This window comes from Plasmodium fragile (assembly GCF_000956335.1).
Source record: "Plasmodium fragile strain nilgiri unplaced genomic scaffold supercont1.17, whole genome shotgun sequence".
Classification (NCBI taxonomy): domain Eukaryota; phylum Apicomplexa; class Aconoidasida; order Haemosporida; family Plasmodiidae; genus Plasmodium; species Plasmodium fragile.
Window position 1 is genome coordinate 74246 of NW_012192597.1, and position 18377 is coordinate 92622.

At 40.3% G+C, this 18377-nt stretch overlaps 3 protein-coding genes across 3 annotated transcripts; 1 reads left to right on the forward strand and 2 right to left on the reverse strand.

The window, feature by feature from the left end:
- Positions 1-1466: 1466 nt before the first annotated feature.
- AK88_01866 (uncharacterized protein) lies at positions 1467-4889 on the forward strand (the record flags this gene model as incomplete). Its single annotated transcript, XM_012479501.1, has 4 exons — positions 1467-4068; positions 4154-4218; positions 4319-4489; positions 4674-4889. 4 exons carry the CDS (start codon positions 1467-1469, stop codon positions 4887-4889), a joined length of 3054 nt encoding a protein of 1017 aa, XP_012334924.1.
- A 976-nt stretch (positions 4890-5865) lies between these two features.
- On the reverse strand, positions 5866-11508 carry AK88_01867 (uncharacterized protein; the record flags this gene model as incomplete). The annotated part of the gene is made up of 1 exon (XM_012479502.1): positions 5866-11508. The coding sequence occupies one exon, from the start codon at positions 11506-11508 to the stop codon at positions 5866-5868; it is 5643 nt and encodes a 1880-aa protein (XP_012334925.1).
- Positions 11509-14038: 2530 nt separating this feature from the next.
- AK88_01868 (uncharacterized protein) lies at positions 14039-17821 on the reverse strand (the record flags this gene model as incomplete). The annotated part of the gene is made up of 2 exons (XM_012479503.1): positions 14039-16461; positions 16846-17821. 2 exons carry the CDS (start codon positions 17819-17821, stop codon positions 14039-14041), a joined length of 3399 nt encoding a protein of 1132 aa, XP_012334926.1.
- Between the last annotated feature and the right edge of the window lie 556 nt (positions 17822-18377).

Sequence of the window (18377 nt, forward strand, 5' to 3'; positions counted from 1 at the left end):
AAAAAAAAAAAAAAAAAATAGAGAAAAAAAAAAAAGTTAAAATGGAAATCTCCCTTTCAATATTTCAACATTCATTTTTTTCCTTTTTTTTCTTTTCATGCTCTTTTAAAGAATGGTACGGTGACTACAAAAAAAAAAAAAAGAAAAAGGCAGTTCCTTATATACACAAGGGTGCTTATGTTGCTCTAAAGAGTTAATCAGTTTGATCTGGAATAAACCTTTTTTACATGAATTAAAAATTTAAGCACACATAAGGTGCGGAGAACTAGGATCATTTCCTTGGGGTCCTCGCATTGGGGGGTTCATAAATTCTTCATATAATTGCCTGCTATTGCTGCCCTTCCCCCCAGCTGCACATAAAGCAATTGCATTGTGATTACACAAATATGTGTGGTGGTTCTCCAAACATATTCCAAATGGTGCCTCTTGAAATACCGTTCGAATATAGCTTAAGTAGGTGGAATAAAAAAAAAAAAAAATAGAGCATTATATGCTTTTTTTTTTTAATCTTCCATTTCTTTGCCTGGCTTTGCAATATTTAATTTTTTTTTTTTCTGTTTTTCCTTTTTTGTTCATGGAGCCGCTCATCAGCCTATAAACGCGCATAGCATACTAGTTTTATGCGCTTCCATTTGTTGTACCCGCTTTTTTGTACCCTTTCCATTTTACTTTTTCCCTGGCCTTTTTTTTTGAAGCTAGGCGTAGATTTGAAAATACTGAAGTCGCTTGGCCATGGAAGGAGAGGGCGCCACAAAAGCCAAGGGGTGAAAGTAAATGTATAAGTGCATCCGTACATGGCCACACGATCACACGCTCGTATGTACATACACGCTTATGCATACGTGAATGGCATAACATTACCCAGCTCGATATGCCCAGTAGTGACCAACATGTGCGGGCCCTGGGATTTATAATCTCAAAGCGGCAGCAGTACACCAATTTGTAATTAGGCCTGTTCCCAAACCCATGTTGATACCTACAAATGGCGTGCTAGCACGACAAAAACATACTACACATTGATTGCAGCAGTGAAGTTGTGTACTACGTGGTAAGCACCTTCAGAAATATGTGGGTATATCTCATGGTGGCACACGTATATTCTCGCAAACGCAAGTTTGTTCCTGTCAGGAAGGCAGAATCACCCATACTTACAACAGTGTTGTTTCAGCACGCCAGTTCACTTTCATTCGCATTATTACTACCTCACCGTCTGCGTGCAACAAATTGAAGAACTATTACACTCAAGGGAGGCACGTGTACGCTACTTGCATGAATGCCTCCCGTCCCAGCTCCACTGTTAATGTATAAACCCGCTTAATACGGGGGACAAAAAAAAAAAAAAAAAAGACTGGGCCCCTTTTTCTCTTTTTATTTTTTTTTTTCACAAAAGTTAGTAACGAACATTTTGCCCGTGAGAGCACCCCCCCTCTGTCGGGATTCACCTAGACATAGTTCCCCCTTTCACCATGTCAATAAAACTAAGAGAACTAATTCGAAACATCCGGAATTGCAAAACGGCCGCAGAGGAAAGGTCGGTCGTGGCCAAGGAATGTGCACTTATCAGGACAGCTTTCAAAGAAGAAGACAATATTTATAGACACAGAAATGTAGCTAAATTATTATTCATTAATATGTTGGGATACGCAACCTACTTTGGTCAAATCGAATGCTTAAAATTAATAGCCTCGAGTAAATTCTCTTTTAAAAGGATAGGCTATCTAGGGTTGACTATCCTTCTTGACGAAAACACAGACATCCTAATGTTAGTGACCAATTCTATAAAGAATGATTTAAAAAATAGTAACCAGTATATTAATGGACTGGCACTCTGTGCCTTGGGTAACATCGCAAACACGGAAATGTGCTCCTCCCTGAGGTACGAAATTTTGGATTTGATGAATATAAATAATCCCTACATTAAGAAGAAGGCAGCCATGTGCGCAATTCGTATTTTAAAAAAAACAAGCGATATGGAGGATCTCTTCGTCGAAAAAATTAACAGTCTGCTAGAGGACAGAAACCACGGAGTGTTAAGTGCTGGCATCAGTTTGATGATGTCCCTAATAGAAAAGAATTCTCAATATAGGAAGATGCTCAAGGGACACACCAACAAAATTGTGAAAATTTTAAAGAGTTGCGTCATGTCCAGCTACTCTCATGGCGTCGAGTACGACGTGTATGGTATTAATGACCCATTTCTGCAGGTTAAAATATTGAAGCTCCTCAAGTATTTGAATACAGAGGGTGGAGGTACATCGAGTGGGGCGATTGGGATACGAACAGAGGGCCAACACGATGAAGCTGTCGAAGGTGTAACGGATGGTCCCACAGCCATGGCGCAGAGTAGAAACATAGTTGGAAGCGAATCAGATAATAAACAGCATGTCTACGATATGGAAGAAGTCAATTCAGTGTTAGCCCAAGTAGCAACGAATACAGATTCGACAAAAAACGTGGGAAACGCTATCTTATATGAGTGTGTGAAGACAATCACGTATATATCAACCGACCCAGGGTTGCTAGTCCTTGCTGTGAATGTTCTGGGGAAGTTTTTACAGAACACGGATAACAACATTAGGTATGTGGGATTATGCACCCTGCAGAAATTGCTAAAGAAGGACCCGAAAACGTTGCACATATACAGGAACACTATAATAGAGTGTCTAAAGGATCAAGATATCAGCATCCGGAAAAAGGCACTGGATGTGGCATTCGCCCTCATAACAAAGGACTCATTAAAAGTGATGGTGAAGGAACTGCTAAATTATTTACTCGTAGCAGATATAGAAATAAAGAGTGACATTGTCTCGAACATATGCGTATCAGTGAATAAATACTCCCCGAATGTGCAATACCTTTTAGATACGTACATCAAATTGTTGTGTCTAGCTGGGAACTTCATACAAGACCACATCAAAAACGATTTTATTTATTACGTTTTGCAAAATTCAGAGTATCACGCCTATGTTGTTTATAAAATATTTTTCTGCATCAAAGAGAACCTAAATCAGTACGCACTAGTCCAAGTGGGAATTTGGTGCATAGGTGAGTTAGGAGATTTGCTAATACAGGAGAATAATAAAAATGTCGGACCAGATGGAGAAACGATAACTGTCACGCATGAAGATGTTTTCGATTTATTAGAAAAAATCGTAAAAACGTACGAAAAAAATGCCATTAAAGAGTTACACAATATTAATATTAAGGACCCGATACAGAACATTCTGTACAATAAATCTTCCAACATATTTGAAGATATTCATTTGAACACAGTTAATTACGCTCACACGAGCTATAATAATAGTGCCTACATTTGTTGTAACGTCGCGAACGAAAGTATGCACTCCAATGACAGCAATGTTATTTTGCAGTATGTCCTTATGTGCCTTAATAAACTCACCGCACGCTTCCCCACGCAGAAATTAAAAATAGAAAAAATTATTCAGAAATATAAAAAAAATAATTGCATTGAAATTCAACAGAGAGCTTGTGAATTTCACGAATTGATGAGCACGCAGTGGGATGATATAAGAGACTCCATACTTCTACGCATTCCTCCGTGTACTAATAGAAAAATGAACAAGAAGAGACCCTCCCACATGGATGACGATGATATTGTGGAGGTCGGTTTTGGTGATGCCATTGGCAGCCAAGGTGTGCGGGATTCAGGCATTATGAATAATTCTTCCACGGATATCTATACCAATAAGGCCAGCACTGCCTGCGCGGACCTTCTAGACCTGGAAGATGTCCTAGGCATACAAAATGGAGATACAAATCATCCCAATGTCACTACGGACGTGCGTAGTTCCCCCCCTGCGATGGATACCCTCAAAGGAACTCTCCCCATCAGCATGAACGAGGCAGCTACTAACAAATTGGATATGCTAGACATTGGCGATGAAGTGAAAATATCCAGCACCCACTTATTACGCAGCCAGGAGTCTAAAGACAACGCTGTTGCAAGGAACAACAAAGAAGTGGAAATTGCGAAGAAGAAAAATGAAGACATACTGGTCGACCTCTTCGGCAGTATCTCGATTGATCAGCCTAAGAACCGTGCGAAAGGTTGGTCCCCACTCTGCTTCGTGCACTTCGTGTCCATCTCAAAGTTTGCGTGCCACTAATGGCCCTGTCTTCCCCCTACACGCAGGAAACACCTCCCTGGACCTCCTTCTGGACGACACGCCGTCAGAGAAGCAAGACGACCTCTTGAGCGTAAGAAACTCGTTAGCGTGGCTGTGCAAAAATTCTTCATGCCCGCTTCCGCGTCTACGCAATTTTACACACTAATACGCGTGCCCAACCTCACTTGCAGCTAAACGTAGGGAGTGTGAAAGTGCAAATAGACCCTTTGAAGGTATACGACAAAAACGGCGTCGAAATTTGCTTCCACTTTGAAAAAGAAAACATAGAATCGGAAGCTGCAACTATATGGGCCACCTATTCAAACAAATCAAGCGAGTTTTTATCTTCCTTCATTTTCGAGGTACCTATGGAAAGCGATTAAAAAAATGCGTCAATCTGAGTGTGCATGTAGATATTTTCCCGAGGTTTATGACCCCTCTGCACGATTATCGGCGCAGTCGCGTAGTGGGACGAGGCCTATTCCATTACTGTACTGCTCACTTGTTCTATTCACGTCCCCTTGATCGCCACATTGCCCACCTCAGGCTGTCGTTCCGAACTACGTGAAACTCGAAATACTCGCTGCATCATCCAGTGAACTTGCACCCGGAGAAGAAAACAAAATACGACAAGAACTAAAAATTGTAAACAAGCTGTTTAAGAAAAAGCCACTCCTTATGAAGGTCAGGATATCCTATCTGCGGAATGGAGAGAAGTTGCAGGATTTCATTAACATCGGAAACTTCCCCACTTCTTTGTGAAGAGTTAGCGGAAGAGATAATTTCTAAATGTTCAAATTTATATGTGCAGATATAAAGGCATATATTCACTGTCCCTAGCAGAACGCACAAGTATGTTTTTTTTTTTTTTTTTTTTTCTTTTTTACCCATGCAATTTATCAAACCGGCCATAATAAATATTATTCTTTTTTTTTTTTTTTTTTTGGTAATTTCTTCCCTCTTTCTTTTTTTCGAAATAACTATCATTCGCATACTAAAAATAGTCATTTGAATAAAACAATTTTCCCGTCTTTAAAAAGTGATTACGTGTAGGACACAAACTACAATGTTGTGTCTTTACGCTTTGCCGCTGGTCCCCGTTTGCCTTGAACGAAAATTACGTTCTTCATGTGAGAGCCAAGAGGCTTGTAAAATTCATCTTGGCATACAGGAGACGTGTTGTGGGAATAGTACATGGGCTAATTCTTCCTTGTTTCTTTTGTTCCCCCGCACAGCAAGAATGTTACGTGGACCATCTGGAAAATCTTATTTAAACGTTTCTTTTCCCACAAATGGGAGTATTATTTCGCATGTCAAAGGAGGCAACAAAAATTGGGGAAAATTAAAAAGGGGGACGGAGTTATCTGTGAGGGTGTATAGGATGGTGCCAAAGGAAAGGGGCAAATTAGACGCCCCCATAGGGAAAAATCTTCCAAAAAAAAAAAAAAAAAAAAAAAAAAAAAGCGGCATATATATTATACTCCGCTGGAAGAAAAAAAAATTACACACAAAAAAAAACGGAAGAGTCGAATTGCCGAAGCAAACGGCATACGAAACAACAGAGGGAGCAAATGACTCCAAAACAAAGGTTTGTAGTGAACCTTAAAGAACAAAATCATGTGAGCGTGCGAGCTACGCATGTCACTTTGTTCCACGTCGTAGGAGGGGCCTCGCCGCCAAAATGAAGCGCTAGTGCAGCCACGTACGAAGGGTTGGACATGCTGCAGCGTCACAGGACCTACATGAGGAGAGACGGATAAACAAACGACATGATGAAGACCCAGATGAGGAGAAGACAAATAAAGAATAACTTGAGCCATCCCCAGAAGGGCTTGTAAATATCGTTGAATCCAATGGAGTAAATGAAGTCATTCCAATCCCTGCCCGAGTCGGGAGTTCTTAGGTAGGGATTTCTGTTTGGCTCCTGCCTTCCGAGCCCCACAGGTTTCATATTGGCCTTCGTTTGTGGCAGAAACTGCACAGTAACTTGTAAATAACCATTATAATTATTGTCGGATTCCGTCCCTTTCCTTCTCCTTAACTTCAGCTCAGCATCTAATTCTAGCTTATTAACAATTTGGGAAGCCTTATTAATATATTTTGATAACTCCAAATTGACTTCCCCCAAAAATTCGCTCACCCCAACGTTGTTGTTATTGTACACAGCTAGTTGCAAGAAGCAAGTATTTAGTGGGTGAGATATCTGAGGGTATACAACTCTCCAGTTAAAAACGGCGTTCCCATTTTTACAGCTATAATGGACATCGGTTGATTGGATGGTCGAATAGGTTCCGTTATAATTGACACAATCTAACTCAGCCGTGACGAGGAGATCGAAGGCTCTGCTCATATTCTCATCCACAGCTAGCATGGTGCATCTCCAAATGATAATTCGTATTTCGATGTCTGTCTTTTTAGGGGTTCCCATTTTATGTATAGGTATTTTTTTAGACTGTTCATAGTCCATAATTTCCACCCACATTTCTAAAATGCCATTATTTTTTCTTCCTTGATGGCTATCTAAAACAGATTCTTCATTTTTGTAATTTCTCCCCCCCCAAAGGTAGGATGAACTCGGTCTTACAAGATAAGTAAAAAAATCAAGGAATGATAAAATTCCATTCCATCCGTTTCCCTTTTCGTAGAGACTATCCATGGTTGTGCTACTGTAGTAACTCCGATCATTGGGTCCCCCACTGCTCCCTCCATTTGTTCGTGCTTTGAAGTTATCACTATATAAAGGTCTATATTCTATGGGGACTTTATTCCTCTTCATCATACCTCTCCACTCTTTGCTTGTCCACCTATCAAATAAGTTAATTTCAGTTGATCCTATGTATAGATCGTTTATTTGCGTGTCATAGTTATCCTCCGCACTGTACACACTGACAGTTAAAATGTCGTCCTCTGGAAAAATCGCTTCACTCTCCCACAGGCATCTAAAATCCGGGTTCAAATTGTTCTCCTTAAAGGAATTTCTCAAATTAGATGTTTTTTCCCCTAGTGAGAAAATCAAGTAAGGATTCGCCATATAGCTATTATTTACCCCATATATTCCTATTCCCCTTAATACGTAGACCCTAATTTTGAGATACAGTGGAATCTTTTTATCTCCTCTAAATTTGTTTCTAAAAGCATTTGGGCTAGTTACATCTTTCAAACTTAGTGGGATATTTTCTGATTCTAAATTTTGGTATCGTATTTTTGTAAAGCACTTTATTTGTCCTCCTAAAATTTCTACAAAGGGAAATTTCTCATAACACGCGAAATGCATCCCCCCTTTTGTAATTTTATTTTCATTTGCACTCGTATACGGTAGAGTGTTTGTCGACCAATTCAATTTCCTCCTGAGTGGCAGAGACGGTATGAGTATATCATCCAGGTAACTTTCCAACACTCCGTCCACTGAAACGCGGTGAACATTTTTCACATATTTCCCTACATTTATTTTGTCTCCCTCCACATACAGAATAAACCTAGGGGGGATGTAAACATTGAGGATGAATTTACTCGTTAATATTTTTATGTATGGGTAATTTGTAACACTGTAACTTGTCTTGATCACTTCAGGGATACCGTCATCATGCAACTTGTATATTTCGTTTTCGTATTTTATTTTGTAAGTTGTGCTCATGTCTCGCATCCCTTGGCTGTATGGGTACCCTCTCCCAAAATGGCGATTCATTGTGTCCATCCCGTTGCTGTTGCCAAAAGAGCTACGCACTGGGTGCCCTTGGCTCGGAAACTGCTCCGCGTTAATTGCCCTGCTGTAGTTGATCATACCGTAGGTGGCTGGGTTTTGGATGTTATTCTTGTACAGGTTCTTCACCACGTCTTCGTTTGGGTTTGCACTTTGCGCGGGGACATTTGGGAGCATTTGCGGGTTGCCATATGGAGAGGCGTGTTGAACGCTATAGGGGTTGTTATATAGGTCGGTATGTGTACCGTCGTACGGATCTGCATACGTGTCAGTATATATACCACCGTACGGATCTGTGTATGGGTCGGCATATGTATCGCCGTATGGATCGACACACGAATCACCGTACTCATCTGTGCGCTCATTGGTACGTTCATCGCAGTGCGCACCTTCGTGCCTAAAAAGCGGCAATCGCCGCCATTCCTCGTCATCGTCTGCTAACTCCCCCTGTCCGACCTCCTCCTTCAAGCTGCGGGTATGCTCGCAGTCGCCCAGTGAAATAGCTGTGATGACGAGCGCAGCGTTCTTGTTCTTGTACAAGTTGAAAGCGCTGTCCACATTTTCCAAGTCGATGGTCTCGGAATAATCATCATGAGCTTGCAAGTAGTAGAGCACCTGGTCGAGGTGCTTAATCCAGGGTAAGTATGGAACTAGCGAAATGTTGGTCTCTCCAATGAAATACTTTTCCTTGATTTTCTTATTGTACACTTTAATGTTAAGAATAGGATCAAAAATGGGATCCAGGGGAAGATCTAGAGATAAATTTTCGATGCAAAACATTTCGAAACTCTGCTGATCGAAGGAATTCCTCCAATTCTTCAAATGTATACGGGTATTAGATTTTAACGTCTTTTCATATTTAATGACAATTTGGTTATTTTTTTTCCCATATGATGAGTACGAAGTGATGGAGAGTAAAATAACTGGGTGGGTGATGGCAGTCTTGGTCGGTTTGTCACTTACCCATTGGATCTGCTTCTTCCTCTGCATGAGTATTAAATTTTCGAGAGACATGCAAAAAAATGACAAGGTACATTTCTTTATCTCTGTTATCATGGGGTAGACTGGTATTTTCAGAGCGTCTTTTTCTTGTACTAGCTCAAAATAGAGGAGTATATCTCCTACTCGTTGACCTCTCTGCAATTCGTTGTGTGGATACATATACTCATGCCCACTGTTGTTGCTACTTTGACCACTGTTCTTTCGAAGCTCTTTCTGCTTTTCATACATATACTCCTGCATCAATCTTTTGTCGTTCCCACGATTTTGCCACAAATTATTTGGATACATAGCCCGCACATGTTTACTCCCTTTAAGTTTAATCCACCTAGGTTTTACCTGGTCGACCACGTTATATTTAGAACCTCTATCTGCAAAATTACATTTCACTTTATTGTCACGAAGGTAAATGTCATAATTACAGAAGCACCTTCCAATGAAGTAAAAGGTGTTATTGTAAAATTCATATAAGGTAACTACAATGAGGGGGATGGTAGGTAACCCTACAGAATAGTCTGTTAAAATTTTCACGTTCATTTTTAAGCATTGTAAAAAGACAGGATTAGAATTGCTCAACACAAGAGAAGTTATTTTCATTTTCCCTGAGCAAGAGATATGCACAAACGTGTTAGGTGAGTCATTAAAGTTGGACACTACATTTCGACATGCGTAGATGTAGCATCTTAATTCATAGTTAATTGGGATGAGATTTTTTCTTCTATTTATTCCTAATTGGACGTCATAAGCCTTTTCTAAGTTGAGTAATATGGACCCATTTTGAAATATGTTGTACATGTAGTTATTTTCTCCCTGGATATTTTGGGGGATATTCTTTAAGGGGATCCAAATGGGACACCTTGACAGTTTTTCATTGTAGAGGAGGACGTTCTTCAGTGGGAGTCTATAATATGCAATTCTTCTATCAGTGTTGTACGCTTCGTTTTTCTCTACACCCTCGACGTTGCGCTCTCCAGGGGAGTGTCTCCTTTTATGATGCCTCTTATTTTTCCGCCCTCCACTCTGCGCTTTTCGTTTGCTCAGGATGTACTTCTGGTGGGCTGTCAGCCGCGATCTTGAGCTAGGCCCGCCGCTACCACCACTACTGCCGGAATCCGCGCCATCTCCCTCATCGGCGCTGTTCCCCTGCTGGCCTGCCCGCTCGAACACATTTATTATGACGTCCCACTGCTGTAGCTCATCCCGGACAACGCAAAATTTGAGATTCTCTATCTTCCCCTTTCTGGGAGAGAAATAAAATTCGGTGTTTTCTCCCCCCTCGATGATTTTTTGCTTTTCCGTGACTTTCGAGAAGAAATTGTCCATGTTCAGCAAGTCATCGAAATTGAGCAGGTTGGAAAAGTTTGCCTCTTCGTTACTTCCACGATAATGGTTTTCCCCATTTGCTGTTAGTTGACGCGCTTTCTTCACGTTTCGATTCCCGCTTGGGAATGTGTCCCCCTCGTTGGCGCGCACATAGTCGGTTCGCTTCCTAAAGGGACCGCAAGACACCTGCACATAAATGTTATGAGCCAAAACCCCCGTCACAAAATACACGTCGCATAACAAAGTTACTGGAATGTACACAGGATCGTCAAAAGCTAAGCAACTCTGAGTCATGGCAATGTTCATATTCTCAAAGCTGTTTACCCTTTCAACATAGGAACTTATACAAATCCTACCCAGATAAAAATTTCCCTCCATATAGAGAGTAAAATCAGAATTAACCAACTGATCAGTATACTTTTCAAAGTCCATCTCCTTTTTATTAAACCCATACAAATTTATCCACGTTGGATTTAAGGACTCATTCTTTACCTGGTTAAAGGATAAAACTCCTATAGCTAAGAGCTCATCATTTGATAGGAAATTCCAATCCCATATTTTAATAATGATAGAATCTTCCAAAATTGGAGTAGAGATAGGAATCTTAAAGCATTCATTGAAGGTATAATTCACACAGTTTCTTCCTTGACTTGACTTCAGGTGGCACCCATTAAATTCGCATGTAACATACAGGTCTCTAAATTTCTTTCTGTCTATATCTATGTATATATCCTCTATTTTGTGTATATTAACATATAGGTAGTAATTCCTACAATGTGTGTCTCTGATCATAATCTGATTTTCCTCTACCACTGCTTTGGTCAAATCTGTGTAAAGATCATTGTCCTCTTCATCTTCGTAGCCATTTCCATAGTAGCCAGCTGCACCACCGTACAATGTAGGCCTTTCATTCCTTTCGGTCAAATCATTAAATATGTCACTATTGGCTACGTAATCCTTCTCGTCACAGACAATTACCCTCAGCCTCAGTTGCCCCCTTATTTCTGTGCCATTTTTATACAGTATAGGATAGGTCCCATATATCTGGTGGTTTTTTTTATTCTTAATCAACTTGAGTTCGAATGAAATGACTCCTATTACATCATTCCTCCAAAAGTTATTCGCGCTTTGGACTTCAAATTCTATTTTTGCTACGTTCCACTCGATTTCTGACAGGATGAGTCGATCCCATATGTAGCTCTCCTCCCAGTTAACTGCGTTGTATTTTTTTTTCTTCTTTTTCGTGATGTATTGCTCGTTGCAGCAGCGCACAATTACTAGCGGGTCCAGTAAGGCCTTGTCCTCCACCTCCAGGTTCTGCGCCTCGTAAATTGTGAACCCCACAGATATGGTCTTCATTAGTGCGTTATATGTGGCGCGGTGGTGGGGCGAGCCCACCCGTTTGGAATATCCTTATTGGCTGTGTCCCCCTTTTTCCTGTTTCAGTTGGCCATTTTTTGAGGGCCTCTCACGACACCGCGCCTCGGGGCCTACACGAAAGACAAGCTTGCTCCACGTATGCGTCGAGTAACTGTAGCCACATGTGCGTTACATAATATGGGGGACAATGCACCATGCGTTTTTTTCCTAACACAGAGTAGTCGCTGTGGTGTCATGTACAAATGATGAGTTAGGTAGGCTTATATGCACAAAGCTTCCTTTCAAAGCGTCCTATTGCATGTGCTGGACAATTCCTTGCATATATTACGTACAAAAACAAAGGGGGAATTTTTTGTTTTTGCTTTTTTCTTTTCCCCTTTATGGCGACACACACATGTGCACATCACGTAGTCCTTCAAGCGGTTGCCTTGTTTGCAAAACCGAGTTTATCCTTTGAATGAATTTACAACCACGTAAAGCAGGTCAACACAAGACTGCCTAACAATGTTGTACTTTTTTTCCCTTCACCTATGCGGAGATAACTCAAAATGTGCTTTATAAAATAGCAGGTACTTACCACGCGTGTAAGGCTTAAAGTACCTCTGTCTTAAATCATCTGATTAAAAGCATACTACACCTGATAAACGTGTGTACCATTTTGCACACACAAGAGAGCATGTTACATTCAGCTGAAGATGCTCACTAATATGGTTTACTTATCTGTTAAAGCCTCACGAATAAAAAAAAAAAAAATCATCTTCCCATTCTTTTGCTATAATTTAGTTAAATCATAAAATCATATTGACAAAGTTGTGTTAATTTGAGGTGAAAAAAAAAAAAAAAAAGGGATGCTCATTGCGTGACTAAAAGTGTAAATCAAATTTAACAATGTTTAGAAGAAAAAAAAAAAAAAGGGCCAGTGACAAATGTGCAAATGAAAAAAGGTGTGCTAATGAACGCTTACAAATCTATCATGGGAAAATAAAAAAATCATACACGAGTAATATGCACATTAATGTGTACAGTAATAAGTGTATCCATATCCCCGTGCTTAACTCTGTTCCTACAAAATAATCTGAACGCTAGTCGCGTCACTCCGCGCATATGCTAGCAGGATGAAACAACCACGCAACAAAAGAGCTCACCAAATGCGAGAAGGGATAAACAACACTGGAGGAACTGTGGCGCTGTGACATAAAAATGCGCCTTTGACTAGTATTACCTAGGGCAAAAATGTAGCATGTAAAGAATTGCGAAGAAAGACACACGTACGTTCATACATATATGTATGTACCTGCACGCGTGTTTTCCCTCCTTCAGTGTCTAATAAAACTCATAACGTAACATGAACTTGTGAAAAACAGGGGACAAAAATCTATCGAAAAAGGTGGACACATGCATATATCAGGGTGGAGGCAGTTGGCCATTGGACATAAAATAATGACACCAAGACAAGGCGCCGTGCATGTGACATCTCAGTTCCTCTAAGGGGAAATGTGAATGTATTAATCGCAGGACACGACTTGTCGTTATGCCCACCTTTCTCAATAAATGAATAATATGTGTAGACGTACATATATAGTGGTGTGTACATAGGTAATTGCACAGTTTTTGCCAAATGGTAATTATATTGAGGGGCAGAAACACTAACAGTCGCATAATTTAATTTTGCGCGTCATGAAAACGGGTAACAGTTGTGTTTCTGCTTTTTCTCTTTTTAAAAATTGGGGGGTAGGGGGAGAAGAAATGTATAAATATGTCCTTTATAGCACTGTAAAAGGGGTAATTATATTTCTTCTTCTCCTTCTTTTTTTTTTTTTTTTTTTGCCAATTTTGTTGTGCACATGAGGCAGAATCAGTAAAATTTTTTACCATCACTTTTGACATGCACATGTGGTCATACGTAACCCGCCGTATCAGCTACTCTATTGGGAGAAGTATGAACCTGAAAAGGAAATGACATACAGAGTCAAATGAAACCTTTCCAGGGCCTGGGAACATCGTCTAAATATATGCAGAGTCGCAACATGCATATATGAAAAAGAGACATGCAAAACATCATAATTTTTTTTTTTATCTTCTTTGCGCATCACTTAAATCAGTTAATCAGGGATAATCATTACGATCCACGCGTTACCGCTTGATGATTCTGCACTCCACGAAAATAACTCCTCACTCAGATCATCATACTGAGGGCCCACATAGTATTGGGGAATGTTACTTCGGTTATGTTGCTCTCACTTCCATTCCGATTCATAATAAATACGGGCATGTTGTTTTCTTACAGGAAAAAAAATCAATTATTCAATGCCATGCTGCACACGCTGCGATGTGTCTTGTTTTGCGTTAAACACCTTACAATTGCTACCATCGTGCAGGTCATTTTTTTCTCTGCCTCTACCCTATTCGTTAATTGCGCTGATTAAAATGGCTTTAACCTTGGATGCTTATCAGCGCTCCTTCCCTACGCATGCCTAAAGGGTGGGCGGTGTATTACTGTACTTTTCCCTTAATTATGACACGCCTCTCCTCTCCCTTTGCTCTTTATTCTGTTTTTTTTGGTGTCTTGGCCCCTTCCCTCCACAGCACTATCCAGCTTCTTGAATCGCTTTTGCTTGTTAGCTTCACCTGCTCTTTTCTGATTCTTCGGTGTGCATTTAACCTGACTTCCCCTTTCTTCGGCAGTGCCATTGTGGTTCATAAATTCGTGTTCTCCTTCGCTCTTGTTGGGTATTTCTAATTCTGCATCATCCTTTCGTCTCTCCTGGGTTGAATGTTTCGCGCTACTATGTTGAACTGGTTGGCGATTCAAGAGCGCGTCCGCCCCTGCATTGAGGTCACCTTCCATTTCGGCATCCATGTCCACATCTACCTTTGCTTCCACCTCCGCCTCCATGTCCGTGTCTATGTTTATATACATTTGGTGCTTCGTCCCGCTAACACTGCGCCCCTTGAGCACTTCTCTCCCGTCGGATTCTACCTCTACGACGCTGCTAGCTGCACTCTCCCTTTCGTCGTCCATATTTGGAGGAAGGGTGCCATCCCCCATTTTGTCTACGTTGACCACCTCAATTAGATCGTCGAACTCCTCATTTTCGCTCCCCTCTTTTTGACTCGTCTGCCAACATGTGAGTGCCGACTTACTTTCGATCATACTGTTATAAACATCGACCACATCTTCATCGTCATTTCCTTCATTTTGCGAATCATATTCGTTTTCATGTATCTTCTGGCACCAATCGTTTCTGCATGTGTCTTCGGACAGGTTGTCTCTCACTTCGGTGTATACATTAGTCCCAGTTTTGTAACCCCTGTGGGGTTTGCTTTCCCCACATGCTTTGTCTAAGAAGGAAGGCTCTTCCCCCTTGCTGAGCAACCCCACCTCATTACGTTCACCCTTGTCTCCATCAAGCATGTCGTGAGACAAGTCATTTATACTGCATTCCTTACCAGTAAATCTGATCTTCTTCATGTCCTTTTCTTCATAGTTGTTCCCCCCCTGCTTGCGCTTAACAGGTTGCCTTTCCTCTAACGTCAAAGCAGCGTCTATTTTATGGTGATTGTTCTGCATATGACTGGTGGGGAAGTCACGCCCATTTCTGGTACTATGAGCATCACTATTGGGGTAGGACTCGTTATTAACACAGAAATGTTCTGGTGTAGTATTGGATCTGTTCAGTTTGTTCAGAAAATATTCTCTTCTGTTTGCTTTCCTCCATCCATTAATATTGCTACTACTATTATTACGATTGTTGTTATTATCGACTCCATTTTTTTGTACCACTGAATGCATGGAGGGAAACTTGGACGAATTGAGGAACAATTCTTCTGTCCCTAGAAAGGACGACGATTCCTCACTGTTTAAACATAAAGAATGACAATTTGAAAAGTGAGAATTATTTTCCTTTGTTGTGTTGAAGCTATTCAAATGGTTCACTAAATAATTATCTATGATTTTTCTTTTAGCTATGTTGTTAATAAAGCTATCTTCTTCGGATTCTATAGATATGGACTTTTTCAATAATTTTTTGTTTGACAGAAAATATTGAGGTGATGAATTGAAAGGAGCACCTAATCCGTTTAACATAACTTTAATTAAATTATTTGCAATACTTTCCAGAGATTCTGTTTTCATTTCAAAAACAGGAATCCAGATGCTTAGTTGTCCTAACGTTCTACATGACGTGATGTAATTAAAAATGTCGTAATAGTATTCCCCTAGAAAAGGTTGTAGCTCTTGTAACTTCAACACACATTTGCACTTATAATCAATAAATGCCTTTTGCATGTACAGCCCTTCCTTGTTCTGACTGATTAAAGAATTAATTTCCTGGATTAGTTTATTTATCTCCTGCTCTAGTGTCAAACTTTTGTTTTTTAAATTTTCATACTCACACTCTTTGAATATAACCCTGTTGATTAAGTAGTGAATGTTGGTTGTCTGCATACTGTAAGCTGCTTTCATATTTTGAAGCTCCTTTTCCTTTTGATAATTTTTTATCTTTAGCGAGGATATGTCTTCGTTTTCAATTTCTATTGATGATGATATGTACTCGAGGAGATCCTTCTGGTTCACTGCAATGTACTTGTCTCCATAGTCATGAATATTCACAGGAAAAATAATCAATGATTTGTTCGCATCCAATTTGATTACCTTTGCCTTTTTGGAGAATAAAATATTTTTATTAACTTCGTCACATTTTTTTACCATTTCACAAAAGTCCTTATATTCAATTACCGTTGAGTTTTCACCAATGGTGTTCTTTACATTGACATTTTTATTCCCCTTCCGTTTGTTACTCTTCTGGTCACACCTCTGCGGGTTGTTAATACTTGTACCTTCCTGCATTCCTTCATCATTCATTTCGTGATTTTCTCCTTTTTCTTCGATCAAGGGGGCTCTAGCATGAGGACTTTCCTTTTTTCTCTCTCCTGTTATAATTGGAAGTATTCAGGGGGAAAGGGGAGTTGCAAAAGGTTGGTAACATCCTTTGATAGACGCAAGCCAGTTGGACGCAGCTCAGAAGACTAATCACGCGCATGGGCATACAATGCTGCGCGAGCTATTCTCAAAATGGGGAAAATAAGGCACTGGAACGCACACATAATTGTATGCACATACGTACACACATGTACACCTCGTCAAACCGAACAGCGTTCCGAACGGGACGCGTGCACATGTGCTTAAACGGAGAAAGTAAAAAAGAGATCACAAGTCACTTGCACAAGGTCCCCACAGCAGTGCTCATTTTAGCCCTTGTCGCTGCCTCTTTCCTTTTTTTTTTTTTTTTTTTTTTTTTTTTTTTTTTTTTTTACCTGAAAGGGCAAGGTCTATGCAGTTGTGCAATGCCTGATCTACATCGTGCTCCTCATCCTTGTTGGGAACGGCACCTTTTCTAAAGTTGGCAACCTTCTTTTTCATTCCATAACTATCATTATTCGAGGGAAACGTGTTCGGGCTGTACCTGTAAACGATGTTTTCGCCATTCTCCTTGCACGCTTTGTCGTTAAAGGGGGCGCTAAAATTGTACAGCGACACGTCTCCATTCTTTTTGCGCAGATCGGTATTACCCCGGCTGTTATTGCCGCCTCCGCTGCTGCCATTGTGGCTAGCGGCACTCCTGTCGCTGGCGAACTTGGCGTCCGCCAGACATTCGTTGTTACAGTGAATAATTTCAATCATGTTTTTCTTGCACACCGGTATCCCGCTGCTTTCCTCGTGTTCGCAGCCCCTTTTGTCCATTTCGCTATTGAGAGTCTCAATGTAATTGCTGTGCGCATCTTTGGTCAAATCGTTATCATAGATAAATAGAGCGTTGCTTTCATCGTAGCTGTTCATGGCATTTATATTTACATCATGTTCGTAAAGCATATTGTCTTTATCGAAATATGCTACGGGGTCATTGTTTGCGAATGAATTGGAATCGCTTTTGTTGATATTATTCCCGTGGCACCTGATCAGATTTTCCTCTTCACTGTTTTTATTTTGCGTATTGGTATTATTTTCTACATTCGAACTATCATCATAGTTTAACGAAATGGAGTTTTTCATCCTATTACTTGTGTTGCTCCCGTTAGGGTTCACCTGACTGTTCGATATATTTTTTATATAATCGCTTAAGTTTGAGTTAAAGGGGGAAAACGAATCAGTCTTTTTCCCCTTATTACTATGGGTAGAGCTTTCAAAACATTTATTGTAATCCTCGAAATTTTCCATGAGGTTGTACTCATCAGCTTCACAGGGCAGCTGATCTATGAGGGTGGCAAACTGACGTATTTGGGACGATGCCATTATTACATATTTGCGCCGCGAATGCGTGTCTCAAGGGGGGCAACGCGGTTAACTGGCTTGTACTAGCTTATGCTGCCGTGTAGTGGCTTATGCTACCTTGTACCGGGGTGTACGCGCGTCTTATGTATGCACTTATCCACATGCACACCTTTCTACATGAATGCGCGTTGCGTGCGCGATGCCGTGAGGATCAACCCATAAATATTAAAAAAAAAGTCACATATAAAAAGTTACGTGGAAAAGGTCACTCATAAAACGTTGCACGAAAGAAGTTACATGAAAAAAGTTACGTGTCACTCTACTGTGAAAAATTAAAATCGACATGGTTCATCAAGCGTTATGCATCCTATAGTTTTATCCTTCAAATACATTTTTTTTTTTTTTCCTTTTCCTTCGTACTATGTTATCCAAAACGCTATCGCGTAAATTTTCCCAAAACAAAAAACGTGTATTACACATATGTATTTTGCATAGCATTGTTTACATTTTTCACTGAATAATATACACTATTATGTATACTATGCATTTTTGAAAAATAGTTTTTTTTTCTTTTTTC